Raw genomic sequence first — 24,179 nt, 5'->3', positions numbered from 1 at the left:
GGTCTTGACTATGTTTCTGGCACAATTACTTGAAATGCAAACATCACGGGAGAAAACCTAAAGATGGTTGGTCTTGACTATGTTTATGACACATTTTTTCACCTGCCATTTTTTTGTTACACAGTGTGACACAGTGAGTACCGGCCCATTATAATTGTTTTTTGTGTTGTGAAAATTACTTGAAATGCAAACATCATGGGAGAAAACCATAAAGCTGGTTGGTTCTTGAGTATGTTCATGGCACATTTTCACTATGTTACAATGTCTATGCATCAAGAGATCATTGCTCCATATTGAAGTGGATCAAGCTGGGGAGGAACCTCAAACATCACTATGTTTATTGCACTTTTTTTAGGTGGTTGTTTTAAAGCACTGACCAGAAGTGGCAACTGTGAATCTCGTTGTATTTAATACAATGACAATAACGCTTTCTATTCTATTCTAAATGACATAGTATCAAGAGATCATTGCTCCATATTGAAGCTGGGAGGACCTTTTCTCTTCTCTGGAATAATCTATATAAGTGTCTGTCAGTGCTGGTGTGTAGTGGGTTTGGTAGGAGTGGCTGCTTTGCATGAATCGTGGACTCCCCAAGTTAGTGGCTGCAGCAGCTCAGATATTTCCTGTCAGCCTCCACACACACAGCCGAGCCGAGCTGAGGGCGGAGAGGAGAGACGAGAGGAGACGAGAGGAGAGAGAGGTGTGATGGCAGAGAACAGCTCCGAGACGAGCAGCTCCGTTCACCGGAGATGTTTAACCCATTCCCCGCAGGAGAGAAACGCTTCAGCTGCATCTAAATGGATCCGCCTAAACGTCGGTGGGACGTATTTCTTAACAACCAGACAGACTCTGTGTCGAGACCCCAAATCGTTTCTGTACAGACTGAGCCAAGCTGACCCGGAGCTCGACTCCGACAAGGTAACATGCTAAGCTAACTGCAGTTAGGACAGCAGTTGGTTAACTTAATTTACATTTTACCACTAAATTAATTTATATTTAATGAGTGTATTGTTAAGCAATTAATAAGATATGCTTAATAAGATCCCATGCTTTGAGAAAATCTGTTTATTCATACTTTAAGTGCGATTTTTGTTGTGTGGTGGCTAGTTAGGGTTAGCACGTTAAGCTAGCTAGATTCCGACAGTCACCTCATGACATACGATCCTCCTGCTAGCTTCTGTGTGTGTGTGTGTGTATAACTGGCTCTTTGTGTGTCCTTTTAACAAGATATGTTGCTAAGTCTTAAGTTTGATGTTACCTAGACGTGTAAGTGTTGGATTTAATAACAATAGTTTGGGTTTTAACTATTTGTTTAATAGTTTTTTCCAGTAGAGTCTCAGTCTCAGTAGTTGGAAACTTTCCCCCATCTGAGCTGAGGCCGTTTCTCTGGTGTCAAATGTCAAATAGTGACACCTTATTTCTCTCCATTATTAACAAAAACTACTGTTACATATTCGCTGTAGATAGTGTAACTTGATTTTATCAATTCTGTAATATTTAATCTAAACTTCAGATGGGTTATTTCACTCTTTGATAGTCACATAATATCTATGAGGGCGTTGCATTGCTCTGGTGTCAAATGTCAAATAGTGACACCTTATTTCTCTCCATTATTGACCAAAACTACTTTTACATATTCGCTGTAGATAGTGTAACTTGATTTTGTATGTGACCATAGATGCTGTGGGTTATTTCACTCACCTTTTAATAGTCACATAATTGCAGAAAGTAGGCATTAGGTATAACTTTAAAAGGGCTGTAGAATAATATCCAAATAGCCTCATTCAAATTGTATATCATATTGATACACTATCTAGCTCTGGTGTCAAATGTCAAATAGTGACACCTAGTTTTTCTCCCATTATTGACAAAAAACTACTAGTGTTACCTGATTTTATCAATGCTGTAATATTTAATCTAAACTTCAGATGGGTTATTTCACTCTTTGATAGTCACATAATATCTATGAGGGCGTTGCGTTGCTCTGGTGTCAAATGTCAAATAGTGACACCTAATTTTTCTCCCATTATTGACAAAAACTACTTTTACATATTCGCTGTAGATAGTGTAACCTGATTTTATAGATGCTGTAATATGTCATCTAAACTTGAGGTGGGTTATTTCACTCTTTAATAGTCACATAATTGCAGAAAATAGACATTAGCTATAACTTTAAATTAAATTATTACTTTAAATTATTCAAATTGTATATCATATGGTGTCTAATGTCAAATAGTGACACCTTAATTTTCTCGTTATTGACAAAAAACTACTGTTACATATTCGCTGTAGATAGTGTAACCTGATTTTGTGTGTGACCATAGATGCTGTGGTTTATTTCACTCAACTTTAATAGTCACATAATTGCAGAAAATAGACATTAGCTATAACTTTAAATGGACTGTAGAATAATATCCAAATAGCCTCATTCAAATTGTATATCATATTGATACACTATCCACCTATAGCCCATTTAGTGATTGTACTGTCTTATTGTCTCCCATTATTGACAAAAAACTACTGTTGCATATTCGCTATAGATAGTGTAACCTGATTTTATAGATGCTGTAATATGTCATCTAAACTTGAGGTGGGTTATTTCACTCTTTAATAGTCACACAATTGCAGAAAATAGACATTAGCTATAACTTTAAATGGGCTGTAGAATTATATCCGAATAGCCAAAATCTCATTCAAATTGCATATCATACACTATCCACCTATAGCTCTTTTCTATTCCCCCATCTGAGATGTGAGGCCGTTGCATTGCGTTGCTCTGGTGTCAAATGTCAAATAGTGACATCTTATTTTTCTCCCATTGTTGACAAAAACTACTGTTGCATATTCGCTGTACCTGATTTTATAGATGCTGTAATATTTCATCTAGACTTGAGGTGGGTTATTTTGCTCTTTAATAGTCACATAATTGCAGAAAAATAGACATTAGCTATAACTTTAACCTCCTGAGACCACGCCCATTGACATGTGTCCTCTGTAGTGGACATTTTGTCCACATGCATATCCTCTTACTCTTTTGACTTACTCTATCAACCCCTGGTGTATTGTAACGAGGACATCCTAGGCTTTCCAGTGATATGGCATGTGTTTTTTTTAATCAATTTGAATGTATTCTTGGTATAATATCACTCTACAGCCATAATCTGTTAATTTTTTTTTGTCTTTTCACACTGAAATAGTCCTGTAGTCCACTACAGTGGACAATACAAATAAAATTTAACAAGCCTAAATTGTTAAGATTTTCTTTTAACCCTAAATAGGAAGGAAATCACAAACAAGTAATTGGAAGACACTTTTTTTAACTCTGAGGTTAAATGGGCTGTAGCATAATATCCAAATAGCCAAAATCTCACTCAAATATCATATTGATACACTGTCCACCTATAGCTCTTTTCTAGTTAATTTAGTGATTGTACTGTTTACAAGTGTTAGTGCTATAATTAACTTGCCAAATGATCTACACATATAAGACTTTATTGCTTGATCAATTTGTGTTTTTTCCTCTCCCTCTCTTGAGGTTTAGTCTGTTACTTGGCTCTGTTTGCTCTGCAGTGATCAGCCTCTGTGCTGGTGGTGGTGAGGCTCCCCTAATGAGCACATAAGTCATTGCCAAGTGGGGTGAGGTGCTGCTGACAACTGAGAGCTGGGGATGAAGTCACTCATCTGCCTGAATGGCCTCAATGCTCCAGAAGCAGGCTCTCTCTGTTTGTCCATCTGCCAGTTTTAACAGCAGCATGTGTGTGTGTGTGTGCGTGCGTGTGTGCTTTAAGGCCCCTGGCACTGTCCAACACAATGTATTAGTGTCTGTATACATAGTATAATGTGCTTTGCTTTTCATCGTTCATTTTACTGCCCCATTATTCATTGTTTTCATCTACTTGCACATTTTAATCTTCACCCCTGCCCTGCTTTATACTAAGCTGAGACTGTGGCTCATCTCGTATTTTCATGCAAATATCTTAATCTCTGAATAATCAGCTTGCTTTTTTGTCAGTTTATCCTCCCATGAGCGACGGATCAGTCCATCTCAATCCCTTGTCTTAAGTGTGCATCAGACTCTCGAGCCATTACCTCTCTCCTGCCGGCATTCTCGTTTAAGATCCGGTAAAGGACAGCTTATTATTGGATATTATTTCACTTGCATCAGTGTCTCAAACTATTTACGTTGACATCATTTCATTTTATCTGCAACTGAGCCAAGAAAGCCATGTTTTTTTTTTTTTTTGCATCACTCAACCCTGCACGTGAATAGGAAGCCCATCAGAGTAACAGATCAGTGAAGAGCTCTGTTTTTTGGGCGAATGCAGTATTGTGTTTCCCAGCCAAGGAAATGAGTGGTTCAGTTCTCAGTCACGCAGGCTGACGTGCTTCAGCAGGACTCTTGAGGAGAACTGCATTATTCATGTTGTTGACTGGAGCCTGTTTTGCACATTGGGGTAGATCAGGGAGAAAGTGGAGGAAGTGCTGTCACGTGCACGGCCATAACAGCAGATAGCCTTGTATTTACATGAATACTTTTAAAATAGTTTACCCTAGAATTGCTCATCGCTGTCACGTTAGAGAGATATTGTTATAACTAGGATTGTTAGACTTATGTGACTAATTGATGCTGCAAGATCATAAGCAGGTATTGCTCTCAAAATTGTCAATTGTCCAATCAACGAGCTGCGAGTTGCACATCACTGAGCATCCATCCCTTTGGCAAACTCCTGCTCTCAAACTACTTGGCTCAGAACCACTCAAGTAGAGACCCAGCTTTCTAGCTTTGAGAGCTGCATCAATATTTCAAGCACCCCATCACAAAGGTTTCGTGTTCCTTCAACATCTCATTCTTTTCATATTTATACCCATTTGCTGGCCGAAGAAGTCCTCTCTGCGGCATGTGTGAGGGAAATATGGCCGCATTTAATGCCGTATTCAGCTTGTATGTCATGCCTGAGCACACAGTGGGAGGCAACGTAAATATTTAACGGGTGATATCTCGGTCTCCTCCTGCTCCGTCTTCTTGCAGTAAGTGCTCAACGGGACTCTGCAGAGAGCACTACTGGCAAATCAGGTGTGACTCATCGGCTTTATTAGTCTCTAAACTAAAGCAACTTTATCCACAAAAGACTGACATTGATCATCGCATTGTGTTGCAGTAAATTAAAATGGTGCCACACAAAGTCAAGTCATCAACAAGACCAGTCATTTCACTTCCAGCCTCCTTTTTCTATAGCAATACACATTTCTCATTCTGCCAGGAGAAAGCTCCAGGTTGCAGAGATTTCCTGGCTCGCCAGCTTAGCCGTTGGAGCTACTTAACCGCCTCTCATCATGACAGCAAAGCTTTTAGGGGAGTTTTAAAAGGAGCCGTTCATTTACTGCCTGAGGCACTGCTCCGTTATAAATTGTTCCGCGAAACGCACTTATGGCGTTGCCTCGCAGAGCTAAAAATGGTAGAAAGGCGAGAAGTCTCCTCCCCAGCCTTAAACTCTCATTCAAATGCACAGCGTTAATATCTTGGAATATGAGATAGTTACAGCCTTGATGCGATGTGTGTATTATTTAAAAGATGAAGGCCTATTTGACTATGCCATTACTGCTTGTACTCCAGAGGGACTCCTGGCTCCTGCTCTACAAGGATCAGACTTCCACTTGGCTAAGTAGCTACGGTCATGTGACTCAGAAGATCTACTGCAACATCTTTAAGCAGTGTTTCTGCAGCGGGCTTGTACTCCAGCTGGACTGCAGTGAAGTCCGAGCAGTGTTTGATTACGCTTTCATTCTTTTTATTCTATCCGAGCAAATTGGTTTGACTTCACGGCTGTTGCTGTTTTTTGTTTGATAATTACTGATAACCACCATCTGGTGTATTATTTGAAAGTCTATGAAATTTAGCAGTGAATATACTCACACCTGTCTGGTTTGAATTGGTGAATTATTCCATGCAAAGATTTGGTGTACACCGATTGTTGTACTCAAACGTGCGCCGACTTGTTAATTTAGTTGAATTAAGGGTTGACTTTCGGTGTTAATGTGTCTGCAGAAAGCCTTATTGGACATCACATGCTTGAAGGGTGGGTCGCCATGGTATTTCCTGTGGGAGGATATGTATTGTGTATAGGAGAAGAATGATAAGGTTAATGCTCTACATTTCCCTCGGCTGTGAAAGCCCAGCCTTCTAATTAGCTTTTGTTTACCTACATTTTAAGTTATCTCCAGTTTGAATCCAGTCATGGTTGGGCCTGCTTTGACTCGGCTCTTGTTATTGACTGTACGAAAGGCTTTGCACTTTCAATTATTTTTGCAATCCAAACCACAAAATACCATGTAGCATGCCTGACCTACACTGAACTGACCGAATTCTGGTGGTTATTGTAGGCGGTGTTGACACTTTTGATATCATCTGGTGTCTTTGGTTTAAGCGGTTTGCTTTGTTCCATGTAAGTCTAGCATTTTATTTCATTAACAAACCTCTATAAGGTATGAATGAAGATAAAGTGTCACGATAGTTGATCGTTGCCTTTACATGTGCTCTATACAATATCCAGAGAATTAATATAGCAGTAAACAACTATTTACTATGTAAAGATATAGAGGAGTAATGTCTGCCTGAGCAGAGAATGAAGTCGCTCTGTCTCTGTGTGTATCGGTTGTAATCCGAGCTCCTCTGTGCTTTGTTGACATAGCCGGGCTGGGCGCATGCCTTTTAGTGCATGTGAGTGTGCCCCACATGGCCGGGCAAAAAAGTTAAATAAATAAGTAAATGGTTATAATAGTATGCATATTTATAAATTATTTTTATTGTTCAACACAGGCCATTTCGGTAGAGACATTAAAATTATGACAATAGAAGAGAAATCATTTTGTTTTACTTCTGTACAGCATTTTGTAGGCGGACATTTTACTGGCATCATTATGGTAGGCGACTAGATTACAGTCCAAAAGGGCGGAGGTCTGCTGCTGGGTGCTGGCGTTGCATTAGAACGTATAATAGACTTTATTTCTTAGCAATATACGTTCTTTGCTGTTAGCTGCGAGCCGTCGCCAGGACGAGAGCCGTGCAGAGGCAAAAGAATTGCTCCCAATCGCACATTAAGCAGTTTTTAATATTCATAGATGATAAGCTAGTTTTGTTCATCATCACATGTTATTATACAGAGATGCTGAACTTTCTCAGACTGAACTTAAAGCTTTCTAATTCAATACATTTCTTCCTAACTCCTTCTCTTTTCCTGCCCGTTCACAGTACATCCCTCCTGTTCCCTCACTGTCCCGTCTGCTTGTTGCCCAGTGCTCCCCAGCCCGGGCCCCCGAGAGACACAGCCTTTTGTTTTTAATTAAAGACACTGTCCCCTTTGTGTGCACGGGCCCCCATATCAGAGCCCCCATAATCATCTCTCTCTGAACTGGGTCATCATCTGAACATGTGCACCCAGGGGACCGGCAATAGGCTGGTCGGCACAACAGGCCAGGAAGCAGAAGGTTTACAGAAGTGTAGAGTACACATATGGTAGCTTTGAGTGTTTGATCAGTGGGAGTGTTTTGAGGCTGTATACAATAGTTTATTTGTATAGTGAGTTAAGCCTTTTTCACAGCAGACATTTTTGACTTGTCATAGTAGGATGAGCGCAGGTGTTACTTGCTAATAACATTAACGACGGCTCTGTTATTTTAGTGTCCCAGTATGACCGTGAGCCAGCATGCACAATAGCAGGGACCCTGACACCAAAGCAGCTAAATGGAATTCAGCCGTAATTAATTTTTGTTTACTCCTTTACTTTTTAGAGCTGCAACTAACGATTATTTTAAATGTCGATTATTTTCTTGATTAATCGATTAGTTGTTTTGGTCTATAAAATGGTGAAAAATGTCGATCAGTGTTTCCCAAAGCCCAAGATGACGTCCTCAAGTGTCTTGTTTTGTCCACAACTCAAAGATATTCAGTTTACTGTCATAGAGGAGTAAAGAAACCAGAACATAATCATGTTTAAGAAGCTGGAAAAAAATACTCAAACCAATTAACCAATTATCAAAATAGTTGGCTATTAGTTTAATAGTTGACAACTAATTGGTTAATCGTTGCAGCTCTAGTACTTTTCCTACTGTTACGTGTCAAAATGTCTTCAAAGAAAAAGGCCTAGATGTTGCACTTTGCAGGCCCACATCTACAATTGGTTCAAACCTATCCCAAATTGAATAGATCCAGACATGGAAAACTTCCATAAAAAAAACCTTAACAACCTGTTGCTGGTTGTTTATGAGATAGTTGATGGTGTTGATCCAAAAGGGAATTGAGGGGAGAGACCCTTAAACATTGGGCTATTGCAATGCCCCCTAAATGTAATTTCTACCATTTTTATCAGCCAAATGTTATGCTAAAAGCAAATAAAACATTTTAAGGATTACCTTTTTTTCAAGCACATGAGGATATGGACCAAGAGGAGAAAGTGGAGTGAAACTGAAGTTGAATAGAGCTTTTGTCAAAACAGACATTTTGACTTGTCAAACACGGGTATAAACAGTAATTGCTGTAATGGAGCCATTGTTAATGTTTTAACTTCCACCTCTGCTTTTCCTGCCACGAGTCAAAATTCCTGCTGTGGAAAAGGTCTACGGATTCATTATGGAATAATAACACTTGCGCTCTGTTGCTGGTGAAGCAAGTTTCAGATTTGCAGTGTTTATTCAGAAAGCAAAACCATATGTTAAGAACAAGATCAACAGATTTTTGATAGGAATTAAAAGTAAAATATGCAATGTTCATCAGGCAAAAATGTCAGTTCTATCCATAATATGAACAAGCCCATCTTGCTCTCAAGTTCATTGTAAGTAAAATGATTAGTAGTGGATACATGTGGCCATGGAGTAGAAATACAAATATTTAGTGCATGGCACCTTTTTGCTATGCGAGTGAAGAATAGAAGCTTAACCTCCTGTGTTAGAATCAACCATTGTGTACAGTGTGGTTTGAATGTGGTGAGTCGTGCAGCTGTGGCCTCGTCTGTTTCCTCCCCACCTGTGCTTTTGCTTAAACTTCATTGACTATGGAAATGTAAGGAACTGACACGAGGCAATAAGACCAGAATAGAGCTCCACTGGGCTCCACTGGGATATGTTTTGCATTGAAAAGGAGGTCATCCAGCAGGAGGGTTCAGATTCATTACAAAAGAAAATGCACTGGGACCTTTTCTCATTATTGGAAAGATTAATGGATTTTGAGTTGAATCCATCTCTGGGTTTGTAGAGGCGACGTAATTGTGATTATGCACATGTTCTTCATTGTGGACTTGGCTGTTTGAGTTTGCTCATGGCCTGCAGTGTGTGACAATATTGCGCCGACCAGCAATGCCGCTAATTTGCCAAGATTGCCCCTGAAGCCATATTACTCGACTGATGCAAAGTCAAACATCCTGTAGCATTTGAGGATTAGCACAAAATTTGCTTAAGGCCTGTCCTCCCTGCTGAGCGTTTTACTAAAATGTCAAGCATGTTTGACTCACTAAATGTCACATCATATTAAACACTTTTTCATATTAAACTGGTGTTGGCTGCAGTAGTTGGACAGCTGTTCAAACAGACTCATGTGTTAGACCCACGATGTAACAGACCAGAGTAGACTAGGCTAATTGTCGGTTGTAAGCCAAGGTGCTTTCTCTCGGTCCCCTCGGTGGATTCAGCTCGCTGTTCCAAATCCTTTTCTGTTCTGCTCTAATTGTTTTAGCCTCCTCTTCCCCCACGAGACAAAGACTGTCTAATCACAGTACTTACAGAAATAGGGGAATACCCAGCGGTTGTGAAGAAATCGGGATCAAACCCAAGGCCTGTGGGAATAGTGAAGTGATATCCCAAAGCTGTCGTTCGTGTGTGGCTCTGTGTGCGCATGTCCTCTGGAGCCCTGTAGAGATTATCAGCACAGGAGCTGACCTCATAATTCTCATCCCTGGAGTTTTATTCACTGATGCACACTGTTGTTTTTTTTCCACCCCACAGATTATGTTTCGATTAAGATATAGGCCGCGGCTGCTCATTGTCTCTTTTTAAAAGGAACACTGACATTTTGCAAAACACAATTTTCAGATGAGAGGATTTTAAATCACTTTCATCTCTGTGCGCACTGCGTTCCTTGTACTGGATGCATACAATTAAAATTGCTATCAGTGGTTCTCAAAGTGCGGGTTTGACCAGGAACAGGCATATTTCCAAAATTTTGAACTATTTCTTCAACTCTTGACAGTGAATACAATGTTATTCTATTAATGACATCCTCCTTCTTTTCTGCTTTTCAGGATGAAACTGGTGCCTATCTCATAGACAGAGACCCCACATACTTTGGGCCAGTGCTGAACTACTTGAGGCATGGCAAACTGGTGCTCAACAGGGACTTGGCGGAGGAAGGTAACGTCTCCATCTAATACGAGATGAATCTTTAAGAAATGTTTTCCAAAACAAACTTGTGAATATTTGAGTTCATTATTGTTGATCGATTGTTGTAAAAGGTAATGTGATGGCAATGATTGCAAAGAGATAAAGGCAATTCAGCTGAGCTTCCTACATGTCCATCACATCTCGTTTTTAATAGAACGTAAGTGCAATACATATAATTTGATTGGTCAGAGAAGTATAGATTCCAACACATTACACCCGCATCTCCGCAGAACTCTAAAGTAGATGATATTTTTAGCAGTAGCAGCAGCAGCAGGGTAAAAGGCGTTTCTCACCAGTGCAATGAATTGTCCGCATGACAACTATGCATACCGGTTCTGGTGCAAATTATCCGCGTTGCCGAGTTCCATTTTTCATCAGTGAGTTTACTCCTAAATAGTGCCAATGTCCGCTCCACACAACAAAAACCTATCCAGACAGAGAATATTTAAGGGGCTAACCTTAACTACAAAACACATCAACTAATCGGACCCCTAATTTGATGCTAACGTTAGCTGTTGTGGCTAGCCCCGTTCCGTGACCAACATATAACGTCAGCAAGTGCATATCTGCTACGTTACCATCTTCATCATATCCCAGCTGCTGGTCGATCTCAAGCCATATATTGCCCTTTATTTGGTTGTTGAGGTAGTAGTGTTTGTCATTGTTTGTACATTATTGGGTGTTGAGAAGGGGACAGTCCATTAAGTCCGAAAAATGTCCCATTAGACCGAAAAAAGCAGTCCGTCAACATGAAAACAAACGCCCATTGTTTCGAAAATACGCACTCTCTCAGTGCAACAAACAGAAGCACATGGCTAAATATTATGCAGAATGACTGCGTTCAGTTTGACCAAACGATTTCATTTGTCAAACATACATTTCCTCAGGCGGAAATCCGCTGAAATTGAGGTCCATTGGACCATCTTTTCCCCCGCACAAATGTTCTGCAGGGGTTTGCAAGCATCCATAAAGACCAACAAAATCAGTTTTTATAAATTTCTGTGCGCATTTTTCAGACAAAAATCCGTAATTGGTGTGAAACGGCTTTAAGTCTGCCTTAAAAGCTTAACCGTTTCTTTTTCGCTGTTTTAGGTGTGCTAGAAGAAGCCGAATTCTACAACATCACATCATTAATAAAGCTCCTCAAGGACAAGATCAGGGAACGCGACTGTAAAACATCACAGGTACATGAAGTTCTATTTAAATAGATTTTCTCCATCAATATGACTCTAATGTTTCATTAATTTTGTGTCATTTCTCCCTCTCCGTCCCGTTTCTCTTAACGTGTCCCTCCTCCTCTCAGGTTCCAGTGAAGCATGTGTACCGGGTGCTGCAGTGCCAGGAGGAGGAGCTGACACAGATGGTGTCGACCATGTCTGACGGCTGGAAGTTTGAACAGGTAAATCTCTCCCTGCAGGGTGACAGCAGCAATCATCCTTTCATGTGCTTCACCCACCCCGCTATGCTCACATTGACCTAGAAAGTCCAATCCTCTATATTGGAAATGGCTTTAAAAAAAAAAAAAAAAAAAGAAGCCAAACGGCAAATCACATCTTTCTCAATGTCCGCATACGTGATCCGGGCATCCCTTCTGTGCTCTGATTGGTCATTGCAGCTTGTCAGTATAGGTTACGGGCGGGCCCACCAGTCAGAGTTTCTGCTGATTGTGTCAAGGGAGGTGAAGGGAGAGGAGTCTGCTTTGCCAAACAACAGCGGAGAGGTGTGTCTTAACAAATTTCTGTCCACGGGCCGGTCACTGCATGGTCCCCATGTTGTCCATACACACCCCCGGTGGCCATCATTTGTCCCAAGTAGACACATAGCTCTTGATCATTTATTTTGAGTTGATTCTTTTCAGTGTTCATTCGTACTGCTTGCTCACCAGTGAGGCTAAGAGAACATGACACCATTCTTTTTTTTCTTGTCTGTGATTTTTGTTTTATTATGCTATTTTTTTATTCATACTGCATTCACAGTTTTTTAAGCCTGTCAACAGCTTTCTGTGTTCTGCTTTGATATAGCCACTTGGCTGTTTTTTGGGGGGCTGTGCTGTAATATAGTGTTGGTTGTTTAAGAAGTGAAATGTTTTATACCTTGTAATTGAAACAGATTCAAACATTAAGAGTGAAAGATTACATGAGTTTTTGTTCAGCTGGAATATAATTCAAATGAAAAACCACACGTTTGTGTGGGTGTTGCCGTGTGTATTATGTGTCTCTCTGAGACGAGGGATCACTGGATCTCCCATTAGAGCCGAAATCTCTCTAATCTCCTCACGCAGGTCAGATGGGAAACTCCTAGAAACACTCCTTATGCAAAGCCTAAAGCTCGGTCGTCAGCCCAGGAGAGTCTATTGGGGAGATGAGCTTTAATGACCTACTGCTGCTTTAAGACTCCGTTAATATAGACGAGTTGTTGAAGTGTATTTCACCCAGGAAGTTTTAGGATTTGGTGCGTGTTGAGCCTTTTAGCAGAGTGACAAGTGGAATCCACGGTAGCTAGTTGAGATTATTTATTCTTTTTTTGCTGCGTTGATGCCTAATGTGAGAGAGATTGCTTAACAACAACAAGTCTCCGGCAGCAGCGGCTAATGAGGCGATGCATGTCTGAACATGCACACCTGGGTACAGACGGTATACATGTAACCTGCAGTGTACAAACACTTAACATTCAGCAGTTATTCAGGAACAGGAATTGCTCTGTTTTGTTTTTCTCATGTTTTTCAAGGTGTGCATGATGTTTGTTTATAAAGATCTTAACGATGTCGTCCCTTTTTTATTTATCCTCTTGTGTCCTTTTGTGTCTTTGTATTCAAACTGACATGACTTGGAACAGGAAAATTAGAAATTACCATGCGTATTGTATTTAAAGATACCATGTGTGGGATTTTTCTCATGCAAATTATTTTCCCGACTGACGCATTCAATGCTCGGAGGAAAAAGCCACTCGCTGTTACAAGCGGTAGCTTCAACGATGTTTTCATTTGGTTGAATTTTGGTTCTTCACTCTGTTCTCTCTCAATCCTTGTGGTAGACCGGTAAGCCGTGCAGCTAAGGCGAGAGTTGGCAGACATAATGAAATAGAGTCCTAGAAAGCCGATTATAGAATGCAGCTCATAGTATCTAGCACTGATGGTATTGATCTTTAAGGGATAGATTGGGTGTTTTGAAGTGGGGTTGTTTGAGGTACTTATCCGTAGTCAGTGTATTACCTACAATAGATGACTGTCGGCGCATCCCCAGTTTGGAAAAACAGACAGGAGTTACCGGCACGGAACCAAACCAATTGGTACTGCTGTGGACGGGGTGGCAGCAAAATGTATTTTACCCACCTAAAAGAAAGGCCCACCTAACAGTGGTGAGAGCATAGATAACGGCTTCAGTTCCCCTTCGGAAGCATAGACTGTATTGCTGTCTGATGGCAAGGTAAAGCGGCGAAAGTATTCCATATTTAGGTTGGGCTTTCTCTCAGGTGACTAAAATAAGTTTTGCTGCTCCCCCCGTCCGCAGCAGTACATTGCTTTGCTTCTGTGCTTTAACTCCTGTCTGCTTTTCCAAACTGGGGGCGTGCCAACCGTCATCTACTGTAGGTAATACACTGACTATGGATAAGTACCTCACACAAGCCCACTACAAAACACCCAAACTATCCCTTTAATTAATGTGGCTGTTGAAGCACCGGAGAAAATCTTACCCACGCTGTCTTTGTCATGGTACAACTAACATTCAAATCTTAAGTCACAGAGCTGAAACATGAAGGGGATGTTACTGATAGGAGTGAGCTACTTTGTAGTTTTCTCCCTTTATTTGCTTTGTAGTTTTTCAACACTTGATTGCATCAATTTGTCTCCAACTATTCACTTCAAACAAGCCTGGTCCTATCAAGTCAAATCCACTGTTTCCCCCATGGATTTTCCCGCCGGCATGTGTGCTTCCTGTTGTCGAGTCCCTGCACTTGTATTCAATAACTATCTGCTGATTATCTTTTTTTTTCTGTCTGGCGTCTTTGTGCTATTTCTTTTATTATCATTACCTTATTTTTGTGGACCACCATTTATTTTATTTTTGTGTAATTACTTCGGTAACTCAGTTTTCTGTTCGCCCTTTGATCTTCATGAATGTTTTATTTTGGATTTCAACGCTGGCATTTCTGCAGGTCATGAAAACACTATCTGTCATTACATTAGATATATTAATGACTCAAAACTCACACATTTCTTTGCACCCTTAAACTCTTGAAATAGGGTTTGAAGCCTCTAACTTCTGTCTTCTCTTGGTGTATTAGTTTTTTTTGTTTTTTTTAAGTGGGTTTCCCTGTTGGCCTAGTGGTCTCAGTGTACCATGTAATTGTGCTACCATGACATCCTGGGTTTAAATCTCACTATGGACTTTTATGTGTCATCCCCACTGTATCCCATAATATGTGGTGTATCAAATAAAGGCAAAACATGCACGATAATTAATCCTAAAAACAAACTTCAAAGTCAGGATTACACAGACCATACTAAGACTAGTCTGGTATGAATGTTTTTTTTAGCTATGTCTAATTAGGGAAACTCCAAAATAATATATTGAGAAGCTTTCCATTTGAATTGCATGAACCTGTAGATCCTCTGTGCTCCTCAACCTCTTTTACGTTACTTTAAAGCCGCCCTACCTCTGTTTTCCCACCATGAGTAACCCAGTTTCTGCCTCTACTTCATCAGCCAAAGACTAATTCTCCGTCTGTGCTCTGCTCTCGTGTCTCTCTAGCTGGTCAGCATAGGCTCCTCTTACAACTACGGAAACGAAGACCAAGCCGAGTTCCTGTGCGTAGTCTCCAAGGAGCTGCACAATCAATCATACGGGACAAACAGTGAGCCCAGTGAGAAGGCTAAGGTAAGTGTGAGTGTGTGGAGGAGAGTTGGAACGGTTGAAAATTCATCCACAGCAAACATCTGTGAATGACGGCCTGTGCTGGATGTTTTTAAATGCATCACATTTATGAACATGCCACCAGGGGACTGAAAGCACCTCTGGTTTATTGATGAGAAAGCTCTATGAAGGAGAACATTGTGAATATTCAGTCCCTCCGTTAAAAAAAACAGCCTGCCTGTAAAACCACAAGTAATCAGAGAAAAAGAAGATAAAACATAAATTAAAGCAAAGCAGACATTCATTTTGACCTTTTTTCACAACTGAACATTGCTCTCCTGTTTAGATTCAGGCATGAACAACTTACATTTTCATGCCTATGACTATACCCCACAGAAAATATATACCTATAAACAGTATCATCCATGCTGGGGGCATTAAGAGAGCACAGGTCTGCAGATTAGTGGTGCTATTGGCAAGGTCTGTCATTTTCTCAAGGGCTTTGGGAGCGAAGCAGGAGGCACGCCCTGAGGAATTCAAACTCCCATCAGCTTGTCCCCGCGGGGGCCCCACTCCTTAAAGGCAACTACACATGAAGAAGCACACCGTTAAATTTGCATTCATGCTGCTGTTTTATTTTGATAGGAGGATTAAACCCTACCAGTGCATCTTTCAAGCCAATGTAGAGGGAGAGTAGAGACACCAAATCCATACTGGGTCCTCCAGTATGAATAATTTCACTATGTACTATCCAAGAATTTAAATCTAAAATTATCTCTCCCTGTTTGTTGTGAATATGTTATTTATTTGTAATGAATGGCACCATTTGGAATCAGTCATGGCCATAGACTGTATATATACTGTAGATGGACGACGCGTCTCCACTTCCTTTATCCACCCGCTAACATGGAGAAGGCGGCTTTAGGACCGATACTGCAGCCAGCCACCAGGGGGCGAACAAGATGTTTCGGCCTCACTTTTGGGGAGCTGTCATGTCGTCCATCTTTATAAACAGTCTATGGTTGTGACAGGTGAATTGAGTGTGGTAGAAGGGTGCTCTTGGAGAAAATTTTTTTACTTGTTTTCTTGTGTTTTTCCACCTTTTTTGAGTTTTTCTAAATGTAGTTGTTGATGTTAATCCCCTCTGAACATTAATCCATTAGTTTTATTTTTCTCCTCGTTTCCCCTTTCCAACATTTTACACCTCCATTCATTTCCATTATTTTTACAAACATGCCTTTCTTGTCTTCTTCTGTGCTGTCTGCATGCTGCATGTTGCTCAGAGCGAGGACGAAGAGACGGATTATGAAATGAATGACTCTGATTAGCGTTGAGCGTTTATGACTCACCGGTGAGCGCTAAACTGCTCGCAGTCCCTCCACCGCGCTTCCTCAGTTAGTCCCTCTCTTCCTTCCCCGTGCCCCCTTGATGCAGTTTACACTACTGAGAACTTTTTTTCACATGTGAAAGAAAACCTGATGTGATAATATACAGTCCAAATTGACTGAATCCAAGGTTGAAAATCAGCAGAGTCTACAAGCCAAAGCTAGATCTAATGCCAGATGGTTCCTGCTGAGACCAGTTGAATACTTCTTTGCAGGTGAAGCTCTCTTTGAAACCAGATGGGAAGAGCTCCATTTGTTTCAGTAGTGTAAATAAGACCCTTGTAATTATTGTCATGCTCACAGCCTTGTTTAATGGAGTGCGCGCTGAATCATCAGCTGTTGCAGTTTCACTCATTGTCCCCCATTCAATGACATTTAAAGGGAAGGGACGGTTACTACGCTCCCTTTGTCCATTTCATTGTCAAAAATAAAAGTTGTAGTGTTGCTTGGACAGCACTGGTGTGTTTTTAAAGTTAAATTCATATGTCTGTCTTCCTGCTTTTAATACAAGGTGTCCTAATGAGGAAAGTTGAGTTTAATCTCAGCCACTGATTGGATTGCTACATTTAAAGGAAGGACTGTCAAACTATATGTATATTTTTATTATGATCAGCAGGAAAATGTTATTTGCACATATTTAATAAAAATTAACTGAAAAAAGAAATGTATTATTACTATGTTAGATCCTAAGGCCTTTACACACCGGGGGGGGGGTGACAAATAAACAACACGAAAATGCAATTAGATTTTAAATAGATTTGCGCAGGCAGAGTACTGACTGCCGGGAGAGACCCAGAGCAGCATCTGTATGAGGTCAATTGTTATATAGCCTAAGCTACTGCAAGCTATTTTATGGAGTTTCCTTTTAGTGAAATGCTCCATGTGAATGTTCCTGTGGTAAACAGTTACGCAGTGTAGGCCCATATATCTAGGGCTTTTATTGTGAAAGGTAAGAACTGAAGGAGTGGATCTGGTAGGCGGCGCTTCCCTTGTCAAGGTTGAAATTAATAATGACGTTTACCATCTTGGTTCGGACTACAGCAAGCCCCCAGGAAGAGCGGCAGGCTTTGAAGCATAGTTTCATAGAGAACCAAACGGCGATACTGCAATTTCCGTGTCCGTCACATGATGCCATTGGGCCCAAAAAGACTTTTCCCTATAGACTTCCATTGGGGAAAAGACGTCTGTAAATCAACTTCCCAATATGATAAGCCCTTATTTAAATTATTAGGTCCTAAAAGTTGTAAAATGCACTAATAGCTGAATCCAGAGTTATTTCCCTTCTGTTCATGTGAAGGAGCGAGGGCTGGGAGGCGGAGTTAAAGAAAACACTACTGCTCTATGAGCCCGATGGATGCAAAAGATTGCCGGATGATCCGGTTACTTTATCACTTAGCAGTCGAGCCATTTTGGCTTCATGCGTCACTGAGCAACTCTCATAGGAATGAACGGGAGCCTCCAACGCTGTATCCAGTTCTCTTTATGCATCCATGGGACTACAGAGCCTCCATTCTGCACAACGTGATTGGTTGATGCCTTTTTTCCCAGTGCGAAAGCTCAGATTGATTGTCCTCCTTCCGCAAAAAATTACATTGATTTTTCGCCGCGTAATATTTGCGTTCTGTGTGAAAGTACTCATGACAAAAACAACGGTTCAAAAAAAATATATTGACTTGCAAATTAATCCCACAGAGGAAACAAAAACACCCCTGGTGTGTAAAGGCCTTAAATCATAATCCACAATTTCCTGTTAGTTTACCAGTACAGAGAATCATTAGGATGTCAATTAAAGTTATTGTGTGATGGTGGTAAAGCCCCAAAAGGGAAAATAGGTGATGAAGAAGCGACGTGATTAAACAAAGAAAAGAAAAAAACACCCTCTTTAAATTGACTTTCAAATCTATACTGAACTTTAAAAATGTAATGTTACATTTTAATTCCACCGCTGTTGCCTTCATAAGGATCTCAGTTTGAGTTCTCTGCTGTCCAGAATCCTTCAGGTTGCTGTGGTTAGTTTCTGCTGCATGTCTTTCCAGTACTAAGGTTGATCCCACCTGACAAGCTTTTCTGCTTCATGAGCTCCCCCAGAATTGGCTTACTGCATAGTCTCTAGCACAGTGCTTTATTTTCCTCACTTGTGCAAGCATTTCCCTTTACGCTGCGCCCTATTCAGTGTGTTTGATTCAGCCAGCACGTTGAGTAAATGTATGCACCGTAGCAGGGAAGAAAAAAAAAAATTTATAAAGTGACTTTGAATACTGAAATGCAGAATCCGGTGCTAAATGACGTTCAAAGCTTCGATGTGTTTTTATTCATTCTGTCATTGTTTTTGGTCTCTGCAGATCCTTCAGGAAAGGGGTTCCCGGATGTGAAGCGGACTCAGTATTATGAGCTCCAGGTGTTATGATGCTAACATATCGTCTCTGTGGAAGAAGGTTTGGCACAATGGAGATTTAAAGGAGGGGTGTGCATTTCTTTTGTTTTCCCTCCATTTTTTATTTTTTTTTATTTCTTGATGTAAATAAGTCTGTTTACTGACAATTTGTGCCTGTACATTTAAACTGGACCTTTTTTTTTTTTTTTTTTTTTTTTTTTTAAATTAGCGACAAGTTTTTTTTTTTTCTAATTGAGAGTAAGGAATTACAATCTACAAATGTTTTATGCTATAAAATATGGCCATCATCATATAAGGCCAATGATTCTCTCAGGGTCATCTATTGAGTATATCCTCCAACTCAAGGGGTCTGGTAAGGGATCAATCAGTATGGTCTTTTATAACTACAAAGTATCAAAATCATTGTTCAGAGATGTTAAGAAGGGAATTGTGCATTTATTTAGCGCACGTTTAAAGAGTTAGGCTATTAAATGTGAAATTCACCCCCAAAAACAAATCAATAAAATATTTTCTTAAAGGTTTCAAACAGTTATACTAAGATTTGTGATCATGAGGAAACCAGATATACAACACACAACATTTTCAGATGCATTAGAAACATTTTACTTTGAATCGAAGATTTTTTTTCTGTATATATTCACGTTCATATTCTCAAACCAGGATGGAAACTGTGAACAAACATGTCAGTGATTCGATATTGTAGGTAAAAGGGCATTAGGTATAAATTACCTACCACTTGCAGAGCTTTTATTGGTGGCAAGGAAGTGACCTGTAATGAACAGAAATATGAAAGTCCCATTTTCACATAGACTAAATAAGACAACTTTAGAGAGAGCAGAATATCTGCCTGATATGGCAATGTTAAGATGCAAGATGCTTCTTAATTGTTCTTTATTGCTTGATTAGTAAATGTTTTACCCGCAGACGGCCAGCGTGTGCTGCGGGATTAAATAATTATGTTTTCAGGAAGTCTACTTACCTGTATTATAAGGATAACGTGTTTAACTACATACTAATTTAGCCACACGTTCATTCAAAATGTTGTTTCAAAGTAAGATTTCTGCTGCTTCTGCAAACTTTTAGTAGTGTAAAGAACTAACATTGCTCTCTAAATGTTTGTAAAGTGCAACTTTATATCAAGTTTAATCTGCCAGATATCTTTCTTAACTCCTCATGTTCATAAATCCAAAGTTAACTGCCAAAATAGTCAAAGGTGTTTAAAATGTCAATTCTGTTTTACAGTGATATTATTTTTTTAAACATCTGTTTCCTGTCAGGAAAAATATCCTTGAGGCAACAGCGTCTTTTTAAAAAATTTTTTTTTAAATTTTCAACTGACTTCTGAGTTTTCCTTAACTAGTTTATTTTGTATGTACGAGGGAACATCTTAAGATCTTCTGAGGGGAAGTATTTGTGGTGTGGGAGGTTTTTGGGGACTGGAACTGTTTGAAGGCAGCGGTGAAGGACTTTCTGTTCATATCCAGGAGGATTTTTGTTTTGATGTAAATAATCCAAATTCAATATTAATATTTAACTCTTTAAAAAAACAAACTGCACGTTTTGTACACTGTATAGAAAACACAACTTGGAAGTTGTTTATACTGGATCTTTAAAAAAAACAAAAAAGAGAAAATCTTGACAATGTTGACTTCTGTTTTGCATTGTCTTGTACAGAGACTCTAGAGATTTCTGATTGAAACAGCTGATGCTGAACATGGTGTCTTTTCACTGAGAACATGCCTGGAACATGTTTTGATAACCAATAACAAAGCTATACTTGGCTGGCTATGAAGTTGACTGTTACATTTAAAACAAAAACAAATGTATTTTTTCCTGCATTGTGATAGATTCTTCTAAGCATTTTGAATTGTGTAGGTTTCGTACACAGCATTACAAGCACTACAGTGGGAAAAACAACACTGTGCACATTGCTTACAAAGCCTGTAATGTTGTTAATGTAAATACTGCATTTTAGAACACTTTTTTTAATAGAAAGTTGTTTTCAGGTTTGATGTGTGGTTTTGATAGGTTGGATATTTCATTCACAAATAATCATTTTAGTGTTGCCTTTTTTCCCCCAATGACCAAAATCCAATGTCTTATGTGTATTGTACACATTGATCTTAGTGTCAGGGATGAGTAAACGTTTCTTAATGCTGGCACACTTTGTACATATAGACTTGTTAACGACACACAAACCTCCATTTACTCACATGTACACGTATACACTTGACTAAAACAATTTTTATATTGTCGGGGAAACAAAGTATGGATGCATGTTTTTGATATAGATATACACACAAACACACACACAAGGGCTTTTAAAAGTGCAAAATTTGACATCTGCAAAGAGGTTCAATCAGAGTAGACTGGATTTTCCTGCCAGAGCTAGGCTATGTTTACATTTGCTATAGTATTCTGAAGCCTTCCAATTATGTACTGTCTTGCACTCCCTCACACACGTTAACATTTCGTCTGACTTGTGTGACTGCACCGATGGCAACTAGCACTCCCGACTCCACACGAACTGATACTCACACAGACGTGCTGACTGATAAAGATAACTCCATCCACTTCTGACAGCCTATGCTTGAGCGTTGCAGACAATCTTGCTTCCCACCCTCTCTGGTGGCTCCTTTTTTAATAGGATGAAACTTTTACCTGCGTTGGCTCCGAGCAAAAGGTTTTATTTGGGTCTTCTTTTGAGACGTTCTTTTTTTTCTGCGATGAGATTTAAAAGGTGTTTTTTTGTGTTTGGTTTGCTTGGTTCTGTTGTAATTTCATTTGATATACTCTGGTCTGAGGTGTTTAACCCCTCTACTTTAGCAGCTACATTACCTTTTAATGCCCTTCACAAACCCGGTTGAGCGTTTGGCATCGATAAATCATTTCACGTGATGGACAAACTTATCAAATCTGTAGCCTAATACTTATAAGTGCCCAGTTTGTTTTTGCATTCAAGTCATAAGCCACAAACCCACTGTAATGCATGATTGAAGATGATCACAGTTGTAATCAGAGGGAATGAATGTGTCATTTTTCCTCAATCTAGCAATTACATTGATGAATAAGGTTCTCATATCACTACATAGATCACTATTCTATACGATCTTATGCAATGTTAAACATGTACAAACTAAGTATGAGGTTAAGGGGATAGATCTATATGGTCTTGCATAAGGTAAACCGAATAAAAATGTTGTCATTCATACCGGTGTGTGTTTTTTTTGTGTTTACCCCCTCTGCCAGATTTAATTTCTGCTTTTATACACAATAATAAACATATTATTGGCTTTTTATGATAATTAGTAATCATACATCACACAGAAGTGTCCTTACACCTGTAGATATTATAGCAATAAATGGAAAAGTCCTTACAACAAATCTTATTTGTTGATAAATAGCGACCTCTTGTGTCAGGTCCTCATAACACTTTGCTATGGCTTAGTTGCCTAGAAACATGCCTGTTTATTATGTAGACTTTTTTTTTTTTTTTTTACACAATAGTGTTCAATATCTTTCTTACATCCAAAACTCTCAGTCGGTTTAATCTAAACTCTTTAGTACATTATATATAATATATACATTATATGATGTGATTTGTCGTTTGGCATAACGGTGGGTCTTCAGTCTGGTCAAAGATGTTATATAAGACAAGATGGAAATCCTCCTGTGCTTGTTAGAATGGAAAAATAAAGCTATAAACCGTACGAATGAACAGATACCGGTTAGCAGATATTCCTAATAATAAACATAATAGGTCTAGCCGTGAATTTTAAAAGTGAGAAGTTTGCTTGTTTTATTTTTTGAAAAAGATTTATTATTTTATTGTCCTTTATTTAATCAGGTTAGTCCCATTGAGATCAAAGATCTCTTTTACAAGGGAGACGTGGCCAAGATAGCAGCAAGATAGTTATAGTGAAAGTAACAGACAACAAATAAATTAACATTATAAAACTTGCTCATACAAAACACTTGACACACAAAGACAACCTGGACTGCAGTGATTTCACCAGATCTTTAAACTCATCCAAGGTAACTAAGTTTTGAAGTTGAAGATCAGATTGTACATTATTCCAAGCAGTAGGTGCTGAACACATAAAAGCTTTATTTCCCAATTCAGTCCGTATACTTTGGAAACAACAAAATGCAAAATGTCCATAGAAGATGGGCAGATTATGACTTCCAGTTTTTCTAAAGATGATTTTTATACCAACAACTTAAAAGGATGCACTGTGTGTGTGTGTGTGTGTGATATCAGCAGAATCTAAGCTTCTTGAATGAAATGGAAACTAATAATAAACAAATAACCAGATTAAATTCTTACTGGCTAAATCATGGGGCAGTTGAAAAGGTGCACTCTTCAGTGGAAGATATCGAGCTCAACCTTATGGTGAGCGTTTGGCTGGAAGACTGTTAGTAGATCTTTTATTACACCTGCTCAGAAGTCTCATCACTCAGGCTCTTCCAACTGCTGGAGGAACTAGATAACCACTATCACCTGTTTGGGGCCAGTCCAAAAGTAAATTATTTTTGTGTAAGATTTACACAGAATTAGTTACTATATTTGGTACAAACATAGTTTCTTGTTTGGTCTTCTACTTTCAACATCTACAAATATTAAAACAAAAATACTTATGTGGAATATTGAGTGTAGCTGCTAGAAAAGCAATTACTAAGAAACGGCTTAAACCAGATACCCCGTCATCAGAGAACTGGTATGATGTAATTTATGAAATATTTGTAATGGAAAGAAATACTTTCTCAATGAGGCTTCAAGAAACTAAATTTGAGGACATTTGGATTTTTATTTAATTTTTATTTTTTTCTAAATGTAATTTTTTTTTAATTAATATTATTTATTTGATCTTATTTCACATGAAAAGCACCCCATGTTCTGTTTGTGTGTTCTATAATTTTATTGTAAAAAGTGGAAAAGTTGGTTCTATTCATATTTGTATCTAATTAAGTGTGTTTATGTAGTAAATGTGTGAGTGAAACCAAATAAAGGAAAAAAAAGAAAAGAAAAAGGTACACTCAAAAAACGCAAAAGATAAACACGCAGCCTGATCTACCTACAACAAGGGTCTCTAAGCAACCTGCAGCTCCGGAGCCAGA

The 24,179-nt window shown here is 39.2% G+C and overlaps 1 protein-coding gene across 2 annotated transcripts; it reads left to right on the top strand.

The window, feature by feature from the left end:
• Positions 1–521: 521 nt before the first annotated feature.
• On the top strand, positions 522–22,270 carry kctd5b (potassium channel tetramerization domain containing 5b). Of its 2 annotated transcripts, XM_074620285.1 has the most exons (7): positions 522–918; positions 10,290–10,398; positions 11,521–11,612; positions 11,732–11,827; positions 12,044–12,148; positions 15,180–15,305; positions 19,009–19,207. In XM_074620285.1, the coding sequence occupies exons 1-7, from the start codon at positions 706–708 to the stop codon at positions 19,036–19,038; spliced, it is 771 nt and encodes a 256-aa protein (XP_074476386.1). In that variant the 5' UTR covers positions 522–705; the 3' UTR covers positions 19,039–19,207. The 2 variants fall into 2 exon arrangements, with proteins under 2 accessions (XP_074476386.1, XP_074476385.1); XM_074620284.1 differs by lacking the exon at positions 12,044–12,148 and having other exon boundaries at positions 550–918; positions 19,009–22,270.
• The last annotated feature ends 1,909 nt before the right edge of the window (positions 22,271–24,179 follow it).

Source organism: Sebastes fasciatus, chromosome 20, assembly GCF_043250625.1.
Source record: "Sebastes fasciatus isolate fSebFas1 chromosome 20, fSebFas1.pri, whole genome shotgun sequence".
Lineage (NCBI taxonomy): Eukaryota > Metazoa > Chordata > Actinopteri > Perciformes > Sebastidae > Sebastes > Sebastes fasciatus.
This window is presented reverse-complemented; position numbering and strand designations above follow the sequence as displayed.

Coding starts and splice junctions, on each gene's coding strand:
- kctd5b (XM_074620285.1), top strand. CDS start 706: ATGGCAGAGAACAGCTCCGAGACGAGCAGCTCCGTTCACCGGAGATGT. Junction 919..10,289: donor CGGAGCTCGACTCCGACAAG/GTAACATGCTAA, acceptor TCTGCTTTTCAG/GATGAAACTGGTGCCTATCT. Junction 12,149..15,179: donor TGCCAAACAACAGCGGAGAG/GTGTGTCTTAAC, acceptor GTGTCTCTCTAG/CTGGTCAGCATAGGCTCCTC.